The 15,920-nt window shown below is 42.2% G+C and overlaps 1 protein-coding gene and 1 long non-coding RNA gene across 27 annotated transcripts in view; one reads left to right on the forward strand and one right to left on the reverse strand.

Moving 5' to 3' along the window:
• Positions 1-415: 415 nt before the first annotated feature.
• Positions 416-15,920, reverse strand: part of MTUS1 (microtubule associated scaffold protein 1) — a 221,514-nt gene continuing 206,009 nt past the window's right edge. For 19 of the 26 annotated variants that reach the window (XM_081521596.1, XM_081521597.1, XM_081521598.1 and 16 more), the window contains 7 exons: positions 9,831-10,045; positions 7,920-8,025; positions 6,828-6,901; positions 6,586-6,681; positions 4,922-5,038; positions 1,525-1,622; positions 416-973 (listed from right to left, as the gene is read on the reverse strand). In XM_081521596.1, the coding sequence (XP_081377722.1) occupies positions 679-973; positions 1,525-1,622; positions 4,922-5,038; positions 6,586-6,681; positions 6,828-6,901; positions 7,920-8,025; positions 9,831-10,045 (1,001 nt within the window). In that variant the 3' untranslated portion in view covers positions 416-678. Of the gene's footprint in view, positions 974-1,510; positions 1,623-4,921; positions 5,039-6,585; positions 6,682-6,827; positions 6,902-7,919; positions 8,026-9,826; positions 10,046-15,920 lie in introns of all 26 variants that reach the window. The other 7 variants (XR_014062579.1, XR_014062577.1, XR_014062576.1 and 4 more) reach the window with 2 other exon arrangements.
• On the forward strand, positions 894-7,825 carry LOC145518079 (uncharacterized). The gene is made up of 5 exons (XR_014062581.1): positions 894-1,002; positions 1,299-1,363; positions 2,517-2,618; positions 2,958-2,997; positions 7,516-7,825. It is a non-coding gene; the product is annotated as an uncharacterized LOC145518079 (long non-coding RNA).

A 15,920-nucleotide genomic window follows, 5' to 3' on the forward strand; every position in this document is an offset into this window, starting at 1 on the left:
AATTAGGGTTCTGCATTTGCTCATAGCCTGAGAAAATTGGATGTAGTATTTCACGTTCACATGGGTAAGTTAAAAAAAAAATCTAGCTAGTTTCAACTGACACAGCTGAACACTGAAAGGCTGCCAACAAGTTACTCCAAAGGGATGCAGAGAAGGTACAGACCTGGGCAAGTCAGAGCTGTTTCTGTGGCCCCCTCTTCCCCGCCAGGGCAGAGGGCTGAGCAGGCCGGTAGTAAAGAATCCTAACTCCAGCAACTATTGCTCTTCCTTCTATGGCTTCTGCAGAGGTGTCTACACTGATGATTGCTTGATGAACACATCTCCAGAGATGCTCAGCTCAACACACACGACACTCGGTTCCATCCGCTCCATCCACACAGCCCCAGTCAGACCCAAAGAAAAATCACAAGGTGGCTGTGGTGAAGGTTATATAAATTACAAAGGTTATATAAGGTTACAAAGCTTATATAAATCTTTATCTTAACAGGCCCCTGAGAGTTTTCCCCTTTACCCATAGGTTAAAAAGGCAATGACCAAGGTTTTTCCCGTTCTGTAAGTGCTTTGTGCGACAGTGTCCGTGTAGATCCATTCCCATAGCATCTTTGGACCGGGTCAGACGCCTTCCTCCGGAGTCCGGTCTCACGTGGGAGGAGCCGGTTCGGGCGGGGCTTCCCACTTCTAGGGCGGGTGGTGCGCAGTTGCGGGCGGGGTCAGTCCTGCAGAGGCTCTGTCAGTCTGTCTCTGGCTCCCAGGAAGGTCATCTGAGTGAGACACGCTGGGGCTGGGGAAGGAGCCAGAGTTCCGAGGTGACTGGAAGGGGGCGGCGGGGGACGTGGGGGACCTCTTGGGGCTGCACAGGTTCCCGTTGTGGAGCTTCCAGAGCAGCTCCTCGTTCTCCATGGAGAGGCGCTTGTTGACCTTGGACTCCTTCTCCAGGGACTCCTGCAGGACCGCCTGCTCCGTGGAAAGTTGCCTGGTAGACAGAAAGGAGCCAGAAATCATGTGAGTCTTTTTCTTTTTTTTAAGAGGCTGATAAAAAATTCTTACTGGTTTAAATTTGAGAGCCCCCAGATGATCTCTGGAATGAAAGGAACTGCTGTACATGGGCTGGCACAGGAACCCGGGAAGTGTGAGCTGGAGCGGAAGGAAAAGCTATACTGTGAGGCAGTTTCATAGTAGACCTAGTAACGCACCCACAGGCAGGCTGTGGGTCTTAGGACCCTCATGGGGGGTGGGGGGTGGGGGGCTGTTTGCTGTTGTGATGATCCTTCTCTGAGGGCGTTCTCCACTTCCATCAGCCAGGTTTCCCTGGGAAGGGAAGGCGTGCGCCCTGAGGACTCAGCCTTTGGTCCAGGCCCCTTGGGTAAGTGAAGGCGCCAAGGGCTGCAGTCATTTCCCTCTTTAAGCACTCACTTCAGTCCAGGAGGGACAGGAGTGGCCCATGCTAAGGAAGGAACACTCAGTGTTCATGTCTGAGGCAGGGAGGAGCTTCGGGCCAAAAGGACAGGACAGTGGCATTTTTACCTTGAAATTGCCATGTGCTTGTCCATCCGAGCTTTCAGTTCTTCATTCTCCTGCTGGAATCGCTTCAGTTTGTCCACCAGTGCTGTGTTATTGTCCACCTTGGCATAAAGGAGAGTGCCAACATGCATACTTTAAAAATTACATAAGGTCCCTTATTCCGTAAGGTACCTTCCTGATACCAGTGCATACTACAGAGATTTAATTTAGGAAAGTTTTTTTTTTAATTCTTTTCAAGGTTAACAGTATTTTTATTTAAAAAATTTATTATTGGAGTATAATTGCTTTACAATGTTGTATTAGTGTCTGCTGTACAATGAAGTCAATCAGCTGTATGTATTACAGATATCCCCTCTCCCTGGATCCCCCATCTCACTCCTCTAGGTCATCTCAGAGCACTGAGCTGAGCTCCCTGTGCTATATATATACAGCAGCTACCCACAAACTGTTTTACACATGGCAATGTATATAGGTCAATGGCTACTCTTAATTCAGCAAAATTGAATAGTATGTTGAACGTCTCTATACTGATGCACTGCAAAAAAGAATCTACTGCAGCAAAACAGAGCACACGGATATTACTTTTCAGTTGTATGCCAGGGCATGTGAAAACACACCCCCCCAGGGGTTACTGATTTGTTCAAGGTCACGCTGTTTTAGAATTCCCAAGAATTGGTGCCCTGCCCTTGGAAGCTGTGCCTCTTTCAGTTTCACGGTGGTAAAGAAAACTGCAGCCAGGCAGCCAACATTTATCAGAGACACTACAGTTTCTTATGGTCAATTTGGGAAGAAAAAAAAAATCCCACATTTGATGAAAACTCAGTTTGTGGCAGTGTTTGACAGGACCTTAATCATGGTTGGTTACCTGTCCCTCTGCGTGGCCACAGGGCACAATCCACAGAACTCTGTGGAGCCTCAGAACAAAGAAGTGCATGACAAAAGGGCCGCTCCTTAGCTGAACTAAAGACATGTTTGTTTTCCTTGAAAAAGTTTAGCATGGGAAGGAACTGATCTGCAAGATTAAAGGAGAAAAGCCCAGAAGACACTGAATCAGCTAATGATGAAGAGCTGATTATACCCCTGCTCACTTTCTAAAGGTAAGATTTCATTACCCTGTTGGAGGAGACTTCCTGCTAAGTCCTTGTCACTGCTGCCTGTGACTAAGCTACTCTCATTTCAACTCTTTGCAGTGCTGGTGTTTGTTTTTTTTTAATTAGAGTATAATTGCTTTACAATGTTGTTAATTTCTGCTGTACAACAGTGTGAATCAGCTATATGTATATGTACATCCCCTCCCTCTTGAGCCTCACTGGGCACCAAGCTGAGCTCCCTATGCTATACAGCTTTCCCATTAGCGATCTGTTTTACACACAGTAGTGTATGTATGTCAGTGTTACTCTCTCAATTCGCCCCACCCTCCCCTCCTGTGTCCACAGGTCCGTTCTCTACGTCTGTCTCTCTATTCCTGTCCTGCAGGTAAGTTCATTACCATTTTTCTAGATTCTACATATATGCATTAATACATGATCTTTGTTTTCCTCTTTCTGACCTACTTCCCTCTGTATGACAGACTCTAGGTCCATCCACATCTCTACAAATGACCCACTTTCATTCCTTTGTATGGTTGAGGTACTATTCCATTGTATATACGTACCACATCTTCTTTATCCATTCATCTGTTGATGGACATTTAGGTTGCTGTTGTAAATAGTGCTGCAATGAGCGCTGGGGTACATGTCTTTTTGCACTGTGGTTTTTCTCAGGGTATACACCCAGGAGTGGCATTGCTAGGTCATATGGTGGTTTCAGTTTTTTAAGGAACCTCCATACTGTTCTCCATAGTGACTGTACCAGTTTACATTCCCACCACCACCATCTTATTATCCAGAAAAAAACTTAGGACAAGCCAACCAGGTGAAATATCCCTAAAATGTGACTAACATGTAAAATAGAGGGAGCCTTGGAACTTCCAGGAAGTATAAAGGAATACAAGATAAAAACATGAGGTGGGAAAATCTGGAATTAAATACTGGGTAGTGATTGGCCTTAAAATAGTATCTCTTCCAATTCCTCATTTTACTGGAGAGGAAACTAGCCCTGGAAACCAGCTCTCAGAGCTAATGATCAGCAGGGATAGTTTTTTTGTTTGTTTTTTAATGGAGAAAGCCTCTTTGCTTTCTAAGTGTCTTATTTTTGACAAAGGCATGGAGGTTACAAATAAACAAGATAACAGTAGGCTTATTTGTCATCATATCAACCCCTCCTTCTGCACATACACCATGCCAAGCTGGCCAATACTTCCTGGGCATGGCAAGGGACAGATATACTTGTGGATCAATGAAAATTAAGACAGACGAGTAATTTTACAGCAGAGTCTGTTCTTACTGCACACGATGGCTTGAGAAGTTTTGATGTGCGAGTGGCAGCATATGGGACAATCAGTTATTAACAGGATTATCTGAGTCAGTACTGACTACACACTGGCAGGCACGAGACCTCATAGAACAGGGAGGTCTCTCCCTCTGGCAGAAGCTGGTATATACCAGGTTGGGGCCATTAGAGACCATGAGCTCTTTCCTTCCTTTACAAAAACCACCTTTCCTGGTAATTCAAAGCATCCATGTATCCACATGGGGGTTAGCTCTTACCTTCTTGATAGGTAATAGTCTCTAGGAGAAAACCAAACAGCAAAAACAAACAAAACAATGAATGATGAGTGACTTCCATGCTCCCTATTGTCCAGGGCTGGTTTGGGTTTGAATGAGGCACCTACTCAACACTGAGTCACCTACAGTTAGGGGGAGAAGGGACAGCCTCCCACAAAGCCCTGGATGGACTCCCCACACGCTGACATCAGTTGTCTGTCCTGGAGGCCAAAAACTAAACTTTATTCCTGTTTTTCATAGTGCTGGCTACTTGTCCAACCAGGTTAATTTTATAAACGTGCAGTTCTTTTATCACAGTCTAATTCCCATGAAGCAAGATGAAGAATTGAGATATTTAGCAAGATTGAATTGCTCTGAGGGGATTAGGGACCCAACTGATTTGAGCATAAGAAAGCCCTTGAGCTCGTGGTATATTAAATAACCACTTCTACATTATTTAAACATTCTTTTTATGCAGGTGGCTATCCCCAGACCACGGATATGAATGACCTTTGTTGTTATTTTTCTAGACACTGAATGCTCCTCTGCATGTTCCTTGGTGGGGAAAAAAAACCCAAAAAAACTGTTGCAGAAGGCAGCAATGAATAAGCCTTAGGCTAACATAGAAGAGAAAACGTAACCTCTTTTACCTTTCCTATGTTTCCAAACATCTCGAGACACGAAGACAACCCCACAGATCTAGTTCAGAGGCCTCAGCTATTACCCTGCTCCGTAAGGCTCTGAACGAAACTTACCAGTTTCTCCATCTTCATTAACTTGACGTCCTGTTGGCGCAGCTTCTCATTCTTGATCTCCAGCACGGCTTTCAGGCTTTCCAACTCTTGCTCTAGATACATGATCTGAGGGTTTTTCTGGAAAAGACACAGCAGGATATGGCTCTGACTGATCATTTGAACAGAACTGCATGGTTCATGTTCTTAATACAAAGACGTCTTTGATTAGATTTAGAAATTAAACAAGTGGCAAGAGACATTGACCTTTTACAGGTTCAAAGAAAGAGCTGAAAAGAAGGGTTAAAGATGGCTTCCATCTCAAAGTATTTGGTCTTAAAAACGATATAACACATTCCACATTTGAAAACATTCTCACTCACTCATCAGTAACTTAATATGTTAAAACAACAGAAATGACAACCACATCCTGAGTCTTTCAGATGTTTGCCAAGATGGGCATGTGTTGACCTGGCTGTCCTTCTAGGGCAGAATACTGCCCCGTCAGTGAGTGACATCCCAGCACCTCCATGGCATAGGACAAAGGCACTGTGACAGTTCCATCCAGGATAAACCCCCCGTAAAGGAAGAACAGCCTGTGAGAGCACACCTCCGGGGGGATTCCCTGACTCCTTGGCCTTAATTACGGAAATTCAAATGAACCTTCCAAAACCTATGATGCAAGTTAACAGAGCACAGTCCTTTGATGTTAAATGAGGGAATTCCTCCGACCAGAGTCAGTGGTGGTGGTGTGTCAATCATCAAAAGTTTTCTCCTGGACAGTGGTTGATGCTCTGTGGCAACCCTTAGGGGGAATCAGGGAAGATGCCCATTAGGACCGCTTCACAGAGCTCACTGAGGGACCCCAAAAAAGTTGGGGGGATGCAGAGAAGTAAGGATACAAGTTGGAAGAGAAAGTTAAGTTTACCAGAGAAATTCATGTTTTTCAAAAGTGAGGATTATCCATACAGTGAAATATTGTTCAGCCATAAAAAGGAATGAAATTTCTGTACCTGTTACACTATGCACGAACCTTGAAAACAAAAGCTGAGGAAAAGAGGCCAGACACAGAAAGCCATATGTAGCATGATTCCATTTCAGTGAAATATCCAGAGCAGGCACATTTAGAGATGGAAAGGAGACTGGTGATCCTGGAGGGCTGGAGAATTGGGGTTTGTTTGTTCTTTTTGGGGGGGGGTTGGGGAAGGATGAGTTAATAGCTGCAGGGTTTCTTTGGGGTGGGTGATAAAAACGGAATTAGATCCTGGTGACCAAGGCACAACTTGTGAACTGCTGATCTTTTTTTTTTTTTTTTTTTAAGAATGACTATTCTGGTATATAAGTTATATCCCAATATAGCAAGTTAATTTTTTTTAAAAAGTGAAGTCTTCACATAAAAAACTCTAAGCCTAATTGAGGCTTTTCCTATCTTCCTGAAGGTATTAGCATAGATCACTAGCAATATATTGGATTTCATCTGTTATGTCAGTTTTTAGAATTAAAAAAAAAAAAAAAGAACCACTAGTAACCAAAGAAGCCACTGTATACAGTTGAAAAAGCAGACTGCAGGCTATGAAAAGGACTCCAAACCCATACTATTTCTCTAGCTGCTGAATACTTAATTGACTCTAAGAGACAGTTGAACAGAAGGAAAATTTAATGGTGATGGGAGAGCATACACGACTTACTAAATTTGCTTTCTCTCTTGATATTCTTTTCTGTTCTTCTGATTTCAACTTTTCATTTAAAGCATCATTTTCACTCTTCAGATCACTGATTTGTTTCTGAAACACAAACAATGACATGTGGAACATGAGTAAACAAGCTGGCACCAGAAACATGGCAAATGTGCGCAGAAACATACTAAAACCACACAAGCCTCAAGAATGAAGATCGGGTGTGTGTGTGTTAGAGACTGAGATTTACCTACCTCTAGTGATTCCTGCTTCTCGTAAAGCAGATCCTCGAGGGATTTCTTTTCCATTTCATGGCTTTTCTTGATTTCTGGAAAGAAGTGATTTTTGAGTCAATAACACCCTATGAGATCACTGTATTCTACATTTGTTAAAGCACATGGATACAAAAGTTGACTATGAGGCACTGTACCTATGTTACTTTACGTTTGTATGGTACTTTTGTATAAATTAAGCTACTTGGTCTCAAATTAGCCCATGAGGTGAGTAGGGCAGCTAATTCCCATTTTATGGATGAGAACATAGAGGCTCAGAGAGGTCAAAAGACCTCAGGGAACATAGAGCATGCCTTCAGGTTCCTGGGCTGGAGCCTCTGTGCTCTGTTCTAGTTGCTCTTCATGAACTAAACAGAAGCCTCAAAGTAAACCCATCTCCAACAGAAAGGAAGAAAACCAGTGTTCACTAACATCTACCCTGGGCCAGTCACTTCCACATGTTCTCATTGCTGACCTCACACAACACATCTGTTTTTCTGGTGAGAAGGCCCTCTCAGCACATATCCAGATGTTTCTCTGTAGATGCAACAGGATCAGTGCAAAAGCTTCAGCTACATGGGCACTTATGTTCTGTTAAAAAAATGGCTTATTCTTTTCCTTTTACTTCGCCTCTTCTAATCATGATGAAATAAATTATTTTTTTATCCAGCAAGCGCCATCTACCTTTCCCAACAGTCCTGGTGTGCAGAAGTGCCTGGTGTGGGCCCTTCACTGCTGGCAGGATGTAAACTCACACTTTCACCTTCCTAGGATCTGAAGTGGTCAAGCACAACTACTACCAAAAGGGCCGTAAAGTTCCTTAAAAGTTCACTCTCTTTCCTAAAAGACTGGCATTTATTAAAAAAAACAGAACAAAACCCTTATCTGCCTCCTTAGGGGAAAGGGCATGTACCATTCCCAATAAACAATGCAAAAAGAAACCAATAAACCCTCCAAAACTGAACACCAAGGGGCATTCACTAGAGGGGAAGTTATGAATCATTTCTGTGTAGAAACACACCACGCTGTTCCATGAGCTCTTACTCTATTTCAATAGAAAAGAAGCATTCTTGCCTGAAAGGGAGGTTTCATAGGCCTTCTTTAGCAATTCTATTTTCTCGGAGTGGCTTGCTTCGATTTTCAACTTAGAGGTTTCGTGGGCATCATTTAAGTTGTCAAACTGTAAGAAAAAACCAAAACAACAGCTTACCAATAAAATCAAGTCCTAAGGTGAATGAATAATAGGCGGCAGCATTAGGAGACGTGACACATTAGCTTGCATTCAAGTCTAAAGGGCTACCAGGCACATGTAAAGCTGAAGTGAAAACCTGATTTTAAAAGGGAGCAAGGAGATTAAAGAGAGGTTTAGGATGTACTATGAAGTGAAAAACACAAGTTATGAAACAAGAAAAGAAGAAATGCAAACCAATGGTTTAGCAGCACCAGAACGCTTACAAAGGGATTATTTCTACGTAGTAGGATAAAGGGATGTTTTATTTTTTTAAATATATCTGAAAAAAAAAACAAAAACAAAACCCCAAAACGTTAATTTGAAAAGACACATGCACCCCACTGTTCTTAGCAGCATTATTTACAAATGCCAAGCTATGAGAGCAACCACACTGTCCATCGACAGATGAATAGATCACGATGTGGGGGTTTGTGTGTGTGTGTATATATACACACAAACAATGGAATACCATGGAGGCATTAAAAAAAGAATGAAAGTTTTCATTTGCAGCAACATGGATGGCCTTGGAAGGTGTTATGCTAAGTGAAATAAAGACAAATACTATATAATATCACTTATATGTGGAATCTAAAAATTACAGTAAATTAGGGACTTTAACAAAAAAGAAATAGACTCACAGATAAAGAAAACAAACTAGTGGTAACCAGTGGGGAGAGGGAAGGAAGAGAGGTAATATAGGAGCAGGGGAATAAGAGGTATAAACAATTAGGTGTAAGATAAGCTACAAGGATATATTATACAACATGGGGAATACAGTCACTATTTTATAATAACTATAAATACAGTTATAATTTTTAAAAATTGTGAATCCCAATCTTCCAATTCATCCAACCCTCCTTCCCCTACCTCTCTTGATAACTGTAAGTTTGTTGTCTACTTCTGTGACTCTTTCTGTACAGCCAGTATTTTATAATAACTGTAACAGGAGTATGGACTTCCTTATAGCTCATATGGTAAAGAATCTGCCTGTAATGCAGGAGATCTGGGTTCAAGCCCTGGGTCAGGAGAATCGTCTGGAGAAAGGAATGGCAATCCACTCCAGTATTATTGCCTGGAGAATCCCATGGACAGAGGAGCCTGGCAGGCTACAGTCCATGGGTTGCAAAGAATCGGACACAATTGAGCAACTAACACTACTGTAACTGGAGGATAACCTTTAAAAATTGTGAATCACTATATTGTAGTCCTGTAACTTATATAATGGTTTCCCTGGTGGCTCAGTCAGTAAAGAGTCTGCCCGAAATGCGGGAGACCTGGGTTCAATTCCTGGGTCGTTGGGAAGATCCCCTGGAGAAGGAAATGGCAACCCACTCCAGTATTATTGCCTGGAGAATTCCATGGATGAGCCTGGTGGGCTACAGTCCATGGGGTCACAGAGTCGGACATGACTAAGTGACTTTCACTTTCAACCTTTAAAAATTGTGAATCACTATATTGTAATCCTGTTAACTTGTATAATCTTATACAGCTATATTTCAATTTACAAAAATTTGAAAGGGTTTAAATTTTATCTTTTTTCTTTCAATCTTTCACTCAACATACATACATTGCTTTGATCATAAAAAATTTATTTTAAAAATTGTTTCATTTATTTAAATTATAATGAAATTCATCAAGGGACATCCAACAAAGAGAAGGTCATCATAGGAAGACCCTCATCAGACAACAGTTAGAATTCAAATTAACAGCAATGGCCAAGCACATGCTCAGGTTCTAATTCTAAAAGTACAAACCTGCTCCTGCAATTGAGTTTTATATTTCTCTGCTTCTTCAATGTAGATGTTCTGAAGCTTTTCACACTCCCCAGTGTAAAATTCTTTAAGCCGATTCTCCAGGTCTGTTAGATCAGTCTGGTGCTGCTGGTTTAGCTTTTGAACAAATCCTTCATAAGCTATTTGCAACTCATTTCTGGCTTTTTCTAACTTCTCACAGGTGGTTGAAACAGTGACTGAAAAGAGATGGAAAAAGGAAAGGGAAGATGACACTCAGCCTGCTAAACGTCCTACATTTGTAACATCCACACACAGCTGTGATGACTCAGAAAGCATAAACACAGGGCTCCCAGTACTCAGTTCTCTCCGGACCAGATTCTCAACCATAACTGTGCAGAAGTGAAGGGTTAAAGGGAAGGAGAGGAAATGGTCTCTGGCAGCAAAAGGCCAACTGTCTATCAAGCAGTAAGACAAGTCCTTGGGCAGAGCCAGGCTCCCAAGTGAAGCCTGGTCACCCTTACATGTGGTGACCAATCAGTGCAGGGGCCTCAAGGAGATAGGCTCTGATTGGCTGAGGCGTCTAAGGCAGGCCAGCCCCTAGGGGAGGCGGCTGAGACAGAGAAGGAACAGAGAAGGTAAGACAGCAAAGAAGAAACAGACTTTAAGCTTGTACATGATTGGAGCCAATTTAGACTCATTACTTCAAAAATACAGTAAGAAAAATGAAATATTAGATAATATGGAACACAAATCACCAGAACATAAAAACTTTAGGAAAAACACGTTGAAAAGCTACACAACAGTGTGAATAAATTAAAAGGTTAACATTTTAAAAAGGCAAAGTAATTTGATAATATAATTTAAAATCAAACCATCCTAACCTTTCACTACCACTACCCATAACAGAATTATTAACAATACCTTGCAGAACTTGCACATGAATAAATACCCACACATGCTATAATAAATCCTGAAAGAAATGGGAGAAAACACTTGCAAACAAAGCAACTAATAAGGGATTAACCTCCAAAATACACAAACAGCTCATGCAGTTCAATATCAAATGAACCCAATCAAAACATAGGCAGAAAAGTCAAATAGACATTTCTCCAAAGAAAACATACAGATGGCCAACAAACACATGAAAAGATGCTCATATGTCACTAATTATTCAGTTTGGTTCAGTTCAGTTCAGTTGCTCAGTTGTGTCCAACTCTTTGCAACCCCATCGACTGTAGCACGCCAGGCTTCCCTGTCCATCACTAACTCCTGGAGCTTACTCAAACTCATGTCCATTGAGTTGGTGATGCCATCCAACCATCTCATCCTCTGTTGTCCCCTTCTCCTCCTGCCTTCAATCTTTCCCAGCATCAGAGTCTTTTCAAATGAGTCAGCTCTTCGCATCAGGTGGCCAAAGTATTGGAGTTTCAGCTTTACCATCAGTCCTTCAATGAACACCCAGGACTGATCTCCTTTAGGATGGACTGGTTGAATCTCCTTGCAGTCCAAGGGACTCTCAAGAGTCTTCTCCAACACCACAGTTCAAAAGCATCAATTCTTCGACGCTCAGCTTTCTTTATAGTCCCACTCTCACATCCATACATGACTACTGGAAAAACCATAGCTTTGACTAGATGGACCTTTGTTGGCAAAGTAATGTGTCTGCTTTTTAATATGTTGTCTAGGTTAGTCATAGCTTTTCTTCCAAGGAGCAAGTGTCTTTTAATTTCATGGCTGCAGTCACCATCTGCAGTGATTTTGGAGCCCCCCAAAATAAAGTCTCTCACTGTTTCTATTGTTTCCCCATCTATTTGCCATGAAGTGATGGGACCCAGATGCCATGATCTTAGTTTTCCATGAGGTCTCACCTCACACCAGTCAGAATGGCCATTATCAAAAAAATCTGCAGACAGTAAATGCTAGAGAGGGTGTAGAGAAAAGGGAACCTCCTACACTGTTGGTGAGAATGTAAAATGGTAAAACCACTATAGAGAACAGTATGGACATTTCTTTAAAAAAAAAAAAAAAACCTAAAAATATTACTACCATATGACCCAGAAAACCATACCCAGGGAAAACCATAATTCAAAAAGATACACGCACTCCAGTGTTCACTGAAGCACTATTTACAGTATCCAACACATAGAAGCAGCCTAAGTATCCTCTGACAGAGGAGTGGATAAAGAAGATGGGTACATATATACAATGGAATGTTACTCAGCAGTTAAAAAGAACAAAACCATTCGCAGCAACATGGATGGACCTAGACATTGTCATACTGAGTGAAGTCAGACACAGAAAGACAAATATTGTGTAATATCACTTATATGTGGAATCTAAAAAAAAAAGGAGGGGTACAAATAGTTACAAACCAGAAGTAGAGGCATAGATACAGAAAACAAACTTTTGCTTACATGGAGGAAAGGAGGTAAATTTGGAGATTGGGATTAACATACATACACTACTATATATAAAACAGGTAACTAGTGAGAACCTACTGTATAGCACAGGGAACTACTCAATACTCTGCAATGACTTGTATGGGCAAAGAATCTAAAAAAGCATGGATATATGTACACCTGAAATACTTTGCTGTACAGCAGAAACTAACACAACATTGTAAGTCAATTCTACTCCAATAAAAAGTTAAAAAAATAATTTCCTGGGAAGTTTGACTTTGGACTTTTCCAGCCTTCCTTTACCTACTAGATATGGGGAAAGGTGTGCTACCGTACCTGTAAGGCGGATGTACATTCTCCACATTCTAGAGTGCCCACGGACTCATACAAAATGGGTACTGGTAAGTCTGTTATACAGATATCCTTACCTCTCTTTTGGTAAGGAATATGTATTTCTGTATGAAATTAAAAGACACTTACTCCTTGGAAGGAAAGTTATGACCAACCTAGACAGCATATTAAAAAGCAGAGACATTACTTTGCCAACAAAGGTCCATCTAGTCAAGGCTATGGTTTTTCAGTCATGTATGAGTTTGAGAGTTGGACTGTAAAGAAAGCTGAGCACCAAAGAATTGATGCTTTTGAACTGTGGTGTTGGAGAAGACTCTTGAGAGTTCCTTGGGCTGCAAGGAGATCCAACCAGTCCATCCTAAAGGAAATCAGTCCTGGGTGTTCACTGGAAGGACTGATGTTGAAGCTGAAACTCCAATACTTTGGCCACCTCATGCGAAGAGCTGACTCATTTGAAAAGACCCTGACGTTGGGAAAGATTGAGGGCAGGAGGAGAAGGGGACGACAGAGGATGAGATGGTTGGATGGCATCACCAACTCAATGGACATGGGTTTGGGTGGACTCCAGGAGTTGGTAATGGACAGGGAGGCTTGGTGTGCTGCAGTCCATGGGGTTGCAAAGAGTCTGACATGACTGAGTGACTGAACTGAACTGAACTGATGTATTTCTGGAGTAGTGGAAGGAAAAAGATTCTTTCACGGAGAAAAGGAGATTTAGATCAATGATTATTCTACCTAAGTAAAGGGAAATTGGCTGGCTCCTGGGATGAATTTTGGACAATCATGTAGACTTGTTTTCTTGGGAACATGCCACATGGCAGTAGAAATTCCAGCCCTTGTCCCACATCAGTATTCCTCCAGAGGTAAAATAAGTCATACTGAAATAATGATAAGCATGTGTGTTCTCAGTCCTGTCTGACCCTTTGCGACCCCATGGACTGTAGCTCACCAGGTTCCTCTGTCCATGGAATTTTCCAGGCAAGAATAGTGGAATGGGTTGTCATTTCCTCCTCCTGGGAATCTTCCTGACTCAGAGATTGAACCCATGTCTCTCGCATCTCCTGCATTGGCAGGTGGGTTCTTTGCCACTGGGCCACTAGGGAAACTTTCATTGACAAGCATACTGTCTGCTAAAGAGAACCCTTAAAATTCAAGTAAGCCCACAAATATTTACTGAAGGGGAAATGAACTAACAGGAAAAGCAAAAACAAAATGAGAACTACTAACTGATATTAAGGGTGAAAACTGTATTCCACCATGAGCAATGAGGAGAGACTGCACAGTGTCCCTTGGGAACTAGAACGTTCTTGAGACAGAAAAGTTGGAGAGAAGAGTCCAAAAGGTAGATGGAGATCAGACTATATAGACCATTGACATCACTGACAACTCAGGCCTTGGGGCTAATTTTGGGAAGTTTTTTTTGTGTTTTTTTTTTAAGAATTTAAAAGATTATGGGCATGCTGATTGCTACAGAATACCCTTCTCAGATCACTGATTATCAAAGGACAAAGAAGTGATTCAGGGAGACAAATGTCAGCCAAAGAACTAAAAATATTGAGTTGGCCAAAAAGTTCATTTGGGTTTTTGGTAAGATCTTACGGAAAAACCAACACAAAGTTTTTGGCCAAGCCAATATTCACTTCTGCTGCCTTTCCAAAATCATACAAATCAAATTATAGGGTCACAAGCCTCCTTGTGTGAATTCCACGTTCTTCACATGAAAGTAGGAGATAGAAAACTATACTGCAAGCTGTCAACAAAGGCAGCAAGAACAGCTTTTCTAGTCAGAGAACTCTTGAATTTCACACCACCTTTTGACTTAATTCCATCGGGATTTCATGTATCAGCAAAATAAGAAAGAAAACAAAAATTCTAGCTCATCTGAATGCTTGTATCTGAGATAAAATGTCTGCGTGGACCAAAAACTAGAAGAGCTTCTGAGGGGAAGTGAACAGTAACACCTGCTGGATTTCAACACATCTGCTTGTCATCAAATGACCATCAGTCCGCATGTTTATCTTAAAAATAAAATAGATGGGAATCTTCTCACATTGGTGGCTGAACAGGGTGTTTCCTCTTTTTCTTAAAAAAACACAAACCAAAACCTTAAACAGTGTTTACCTTTGTTGGCCTGTGTGTGTGAGGGGAAGGAAGGGGAAGGGGAAGGAGACACCCGGGGAGCGGGGGTTGCAGGGCAGGCCGCTGGGTGGTGGCGTCAGCCTGCAGCTGTGGGAACAGCTGGTTCATACAGCCACCTCTCACAGGAAGGGCTCCGCGTGGAGTGAACTGGCCAGGGCTCCTGGGGAAGCATTTATTTGGCATAAAGACTCATGGCATACTTCTTTTCTGAAGGACACGCATGTCAAGACTGCATCAAGGGTTCTCAGCACCCCTGTCGACTTGACACACGCGTGGGAGATGGGGGTCGCCAGCTTCTGCCCTTACTTCTCCTCGTACTTACTCAGGTGAGGGGCGATTCCTAGGCCCCTTGGGCTCTTACTCCTGTTCTCAGTATGTCCCTTGCTTCTCATTCTCCAGGACTCCATTCACGGTAAGTCAATCACCCAACAGAGCCAAACCAAACATAAATCTCTCAGAATCAGGACTAAGCAACGAGTTTTTGCACAGTTTTAGGTGATACTGTTTTCATGAAGTTACTGCACGGACAGAAAATCTACACAGGACAAAGTGGTCCTTCTGTCCTTCCCTGGTGGCTCAGATGGTAAAGAATCTGCCTGCAACGCGGGAGACCCGGGTTTGATCCCTGGGTCTGGAAGATCCCATGGAGAAGGGAACAGCAACCCACTGCAGTATTCTTGTCTAGAGAATTCCATGGACACAGGAGCCTGGTGTGCTACAGTCCATGGGGTCACAAAGATTTGGACACAACTGAGCGACTAACATTTTGTCCTTGCTGTTATAATTATTCTATTAGGCAAGTTTTAAGAGCATGTCTATGATGAAGGACACCAACGAGGCCACTGCCTGCAGAGAAATCATGCACATGCTGGTGAAATGAGAAAGCCCCTGCAGCAATCTACTCATTAAAACGAGAAACAAATTCTCCAGAATCAAGAAACAAAGAAGGAAACAGACTCATTTACAAGATGGGCCCTAGAACATGTCACCACATTACAAGCTGGAAGTTGACATTTTCAACCTGAGATGAACCAGGCCAGAGAAGAAGCCAAGGCCAATGACAGGACAGGAAAAACACAGAGACACACTCCCCTGACAGTTTAAAACATGGAAAACTGGGCAAGGGAAAAATATTTCAGAAATGGTGAAAAGCTTGAAATCTTTCCTTTTCAATTAGCTTGATGCCATCTAGAAAAGGCACAATGCCAGAAATACCTCTGAC

This window comes from Giraffa tippelskirchi, chromosome 8 (assembly GCF_054371585.1).
Source record: "Giraffa tippelskirchi isolate mGirTip1 chromosome 8, T2T-mGirTip1v1.2.pri, whole genome shotgun sequence".
Classification (NCBI taxonomy): Eukaryota; Metazoa; Chordata; class Mammalia; order Artiodactyla; family Giraffidae; genus Giraffa; species Giraffa tippelskirchi.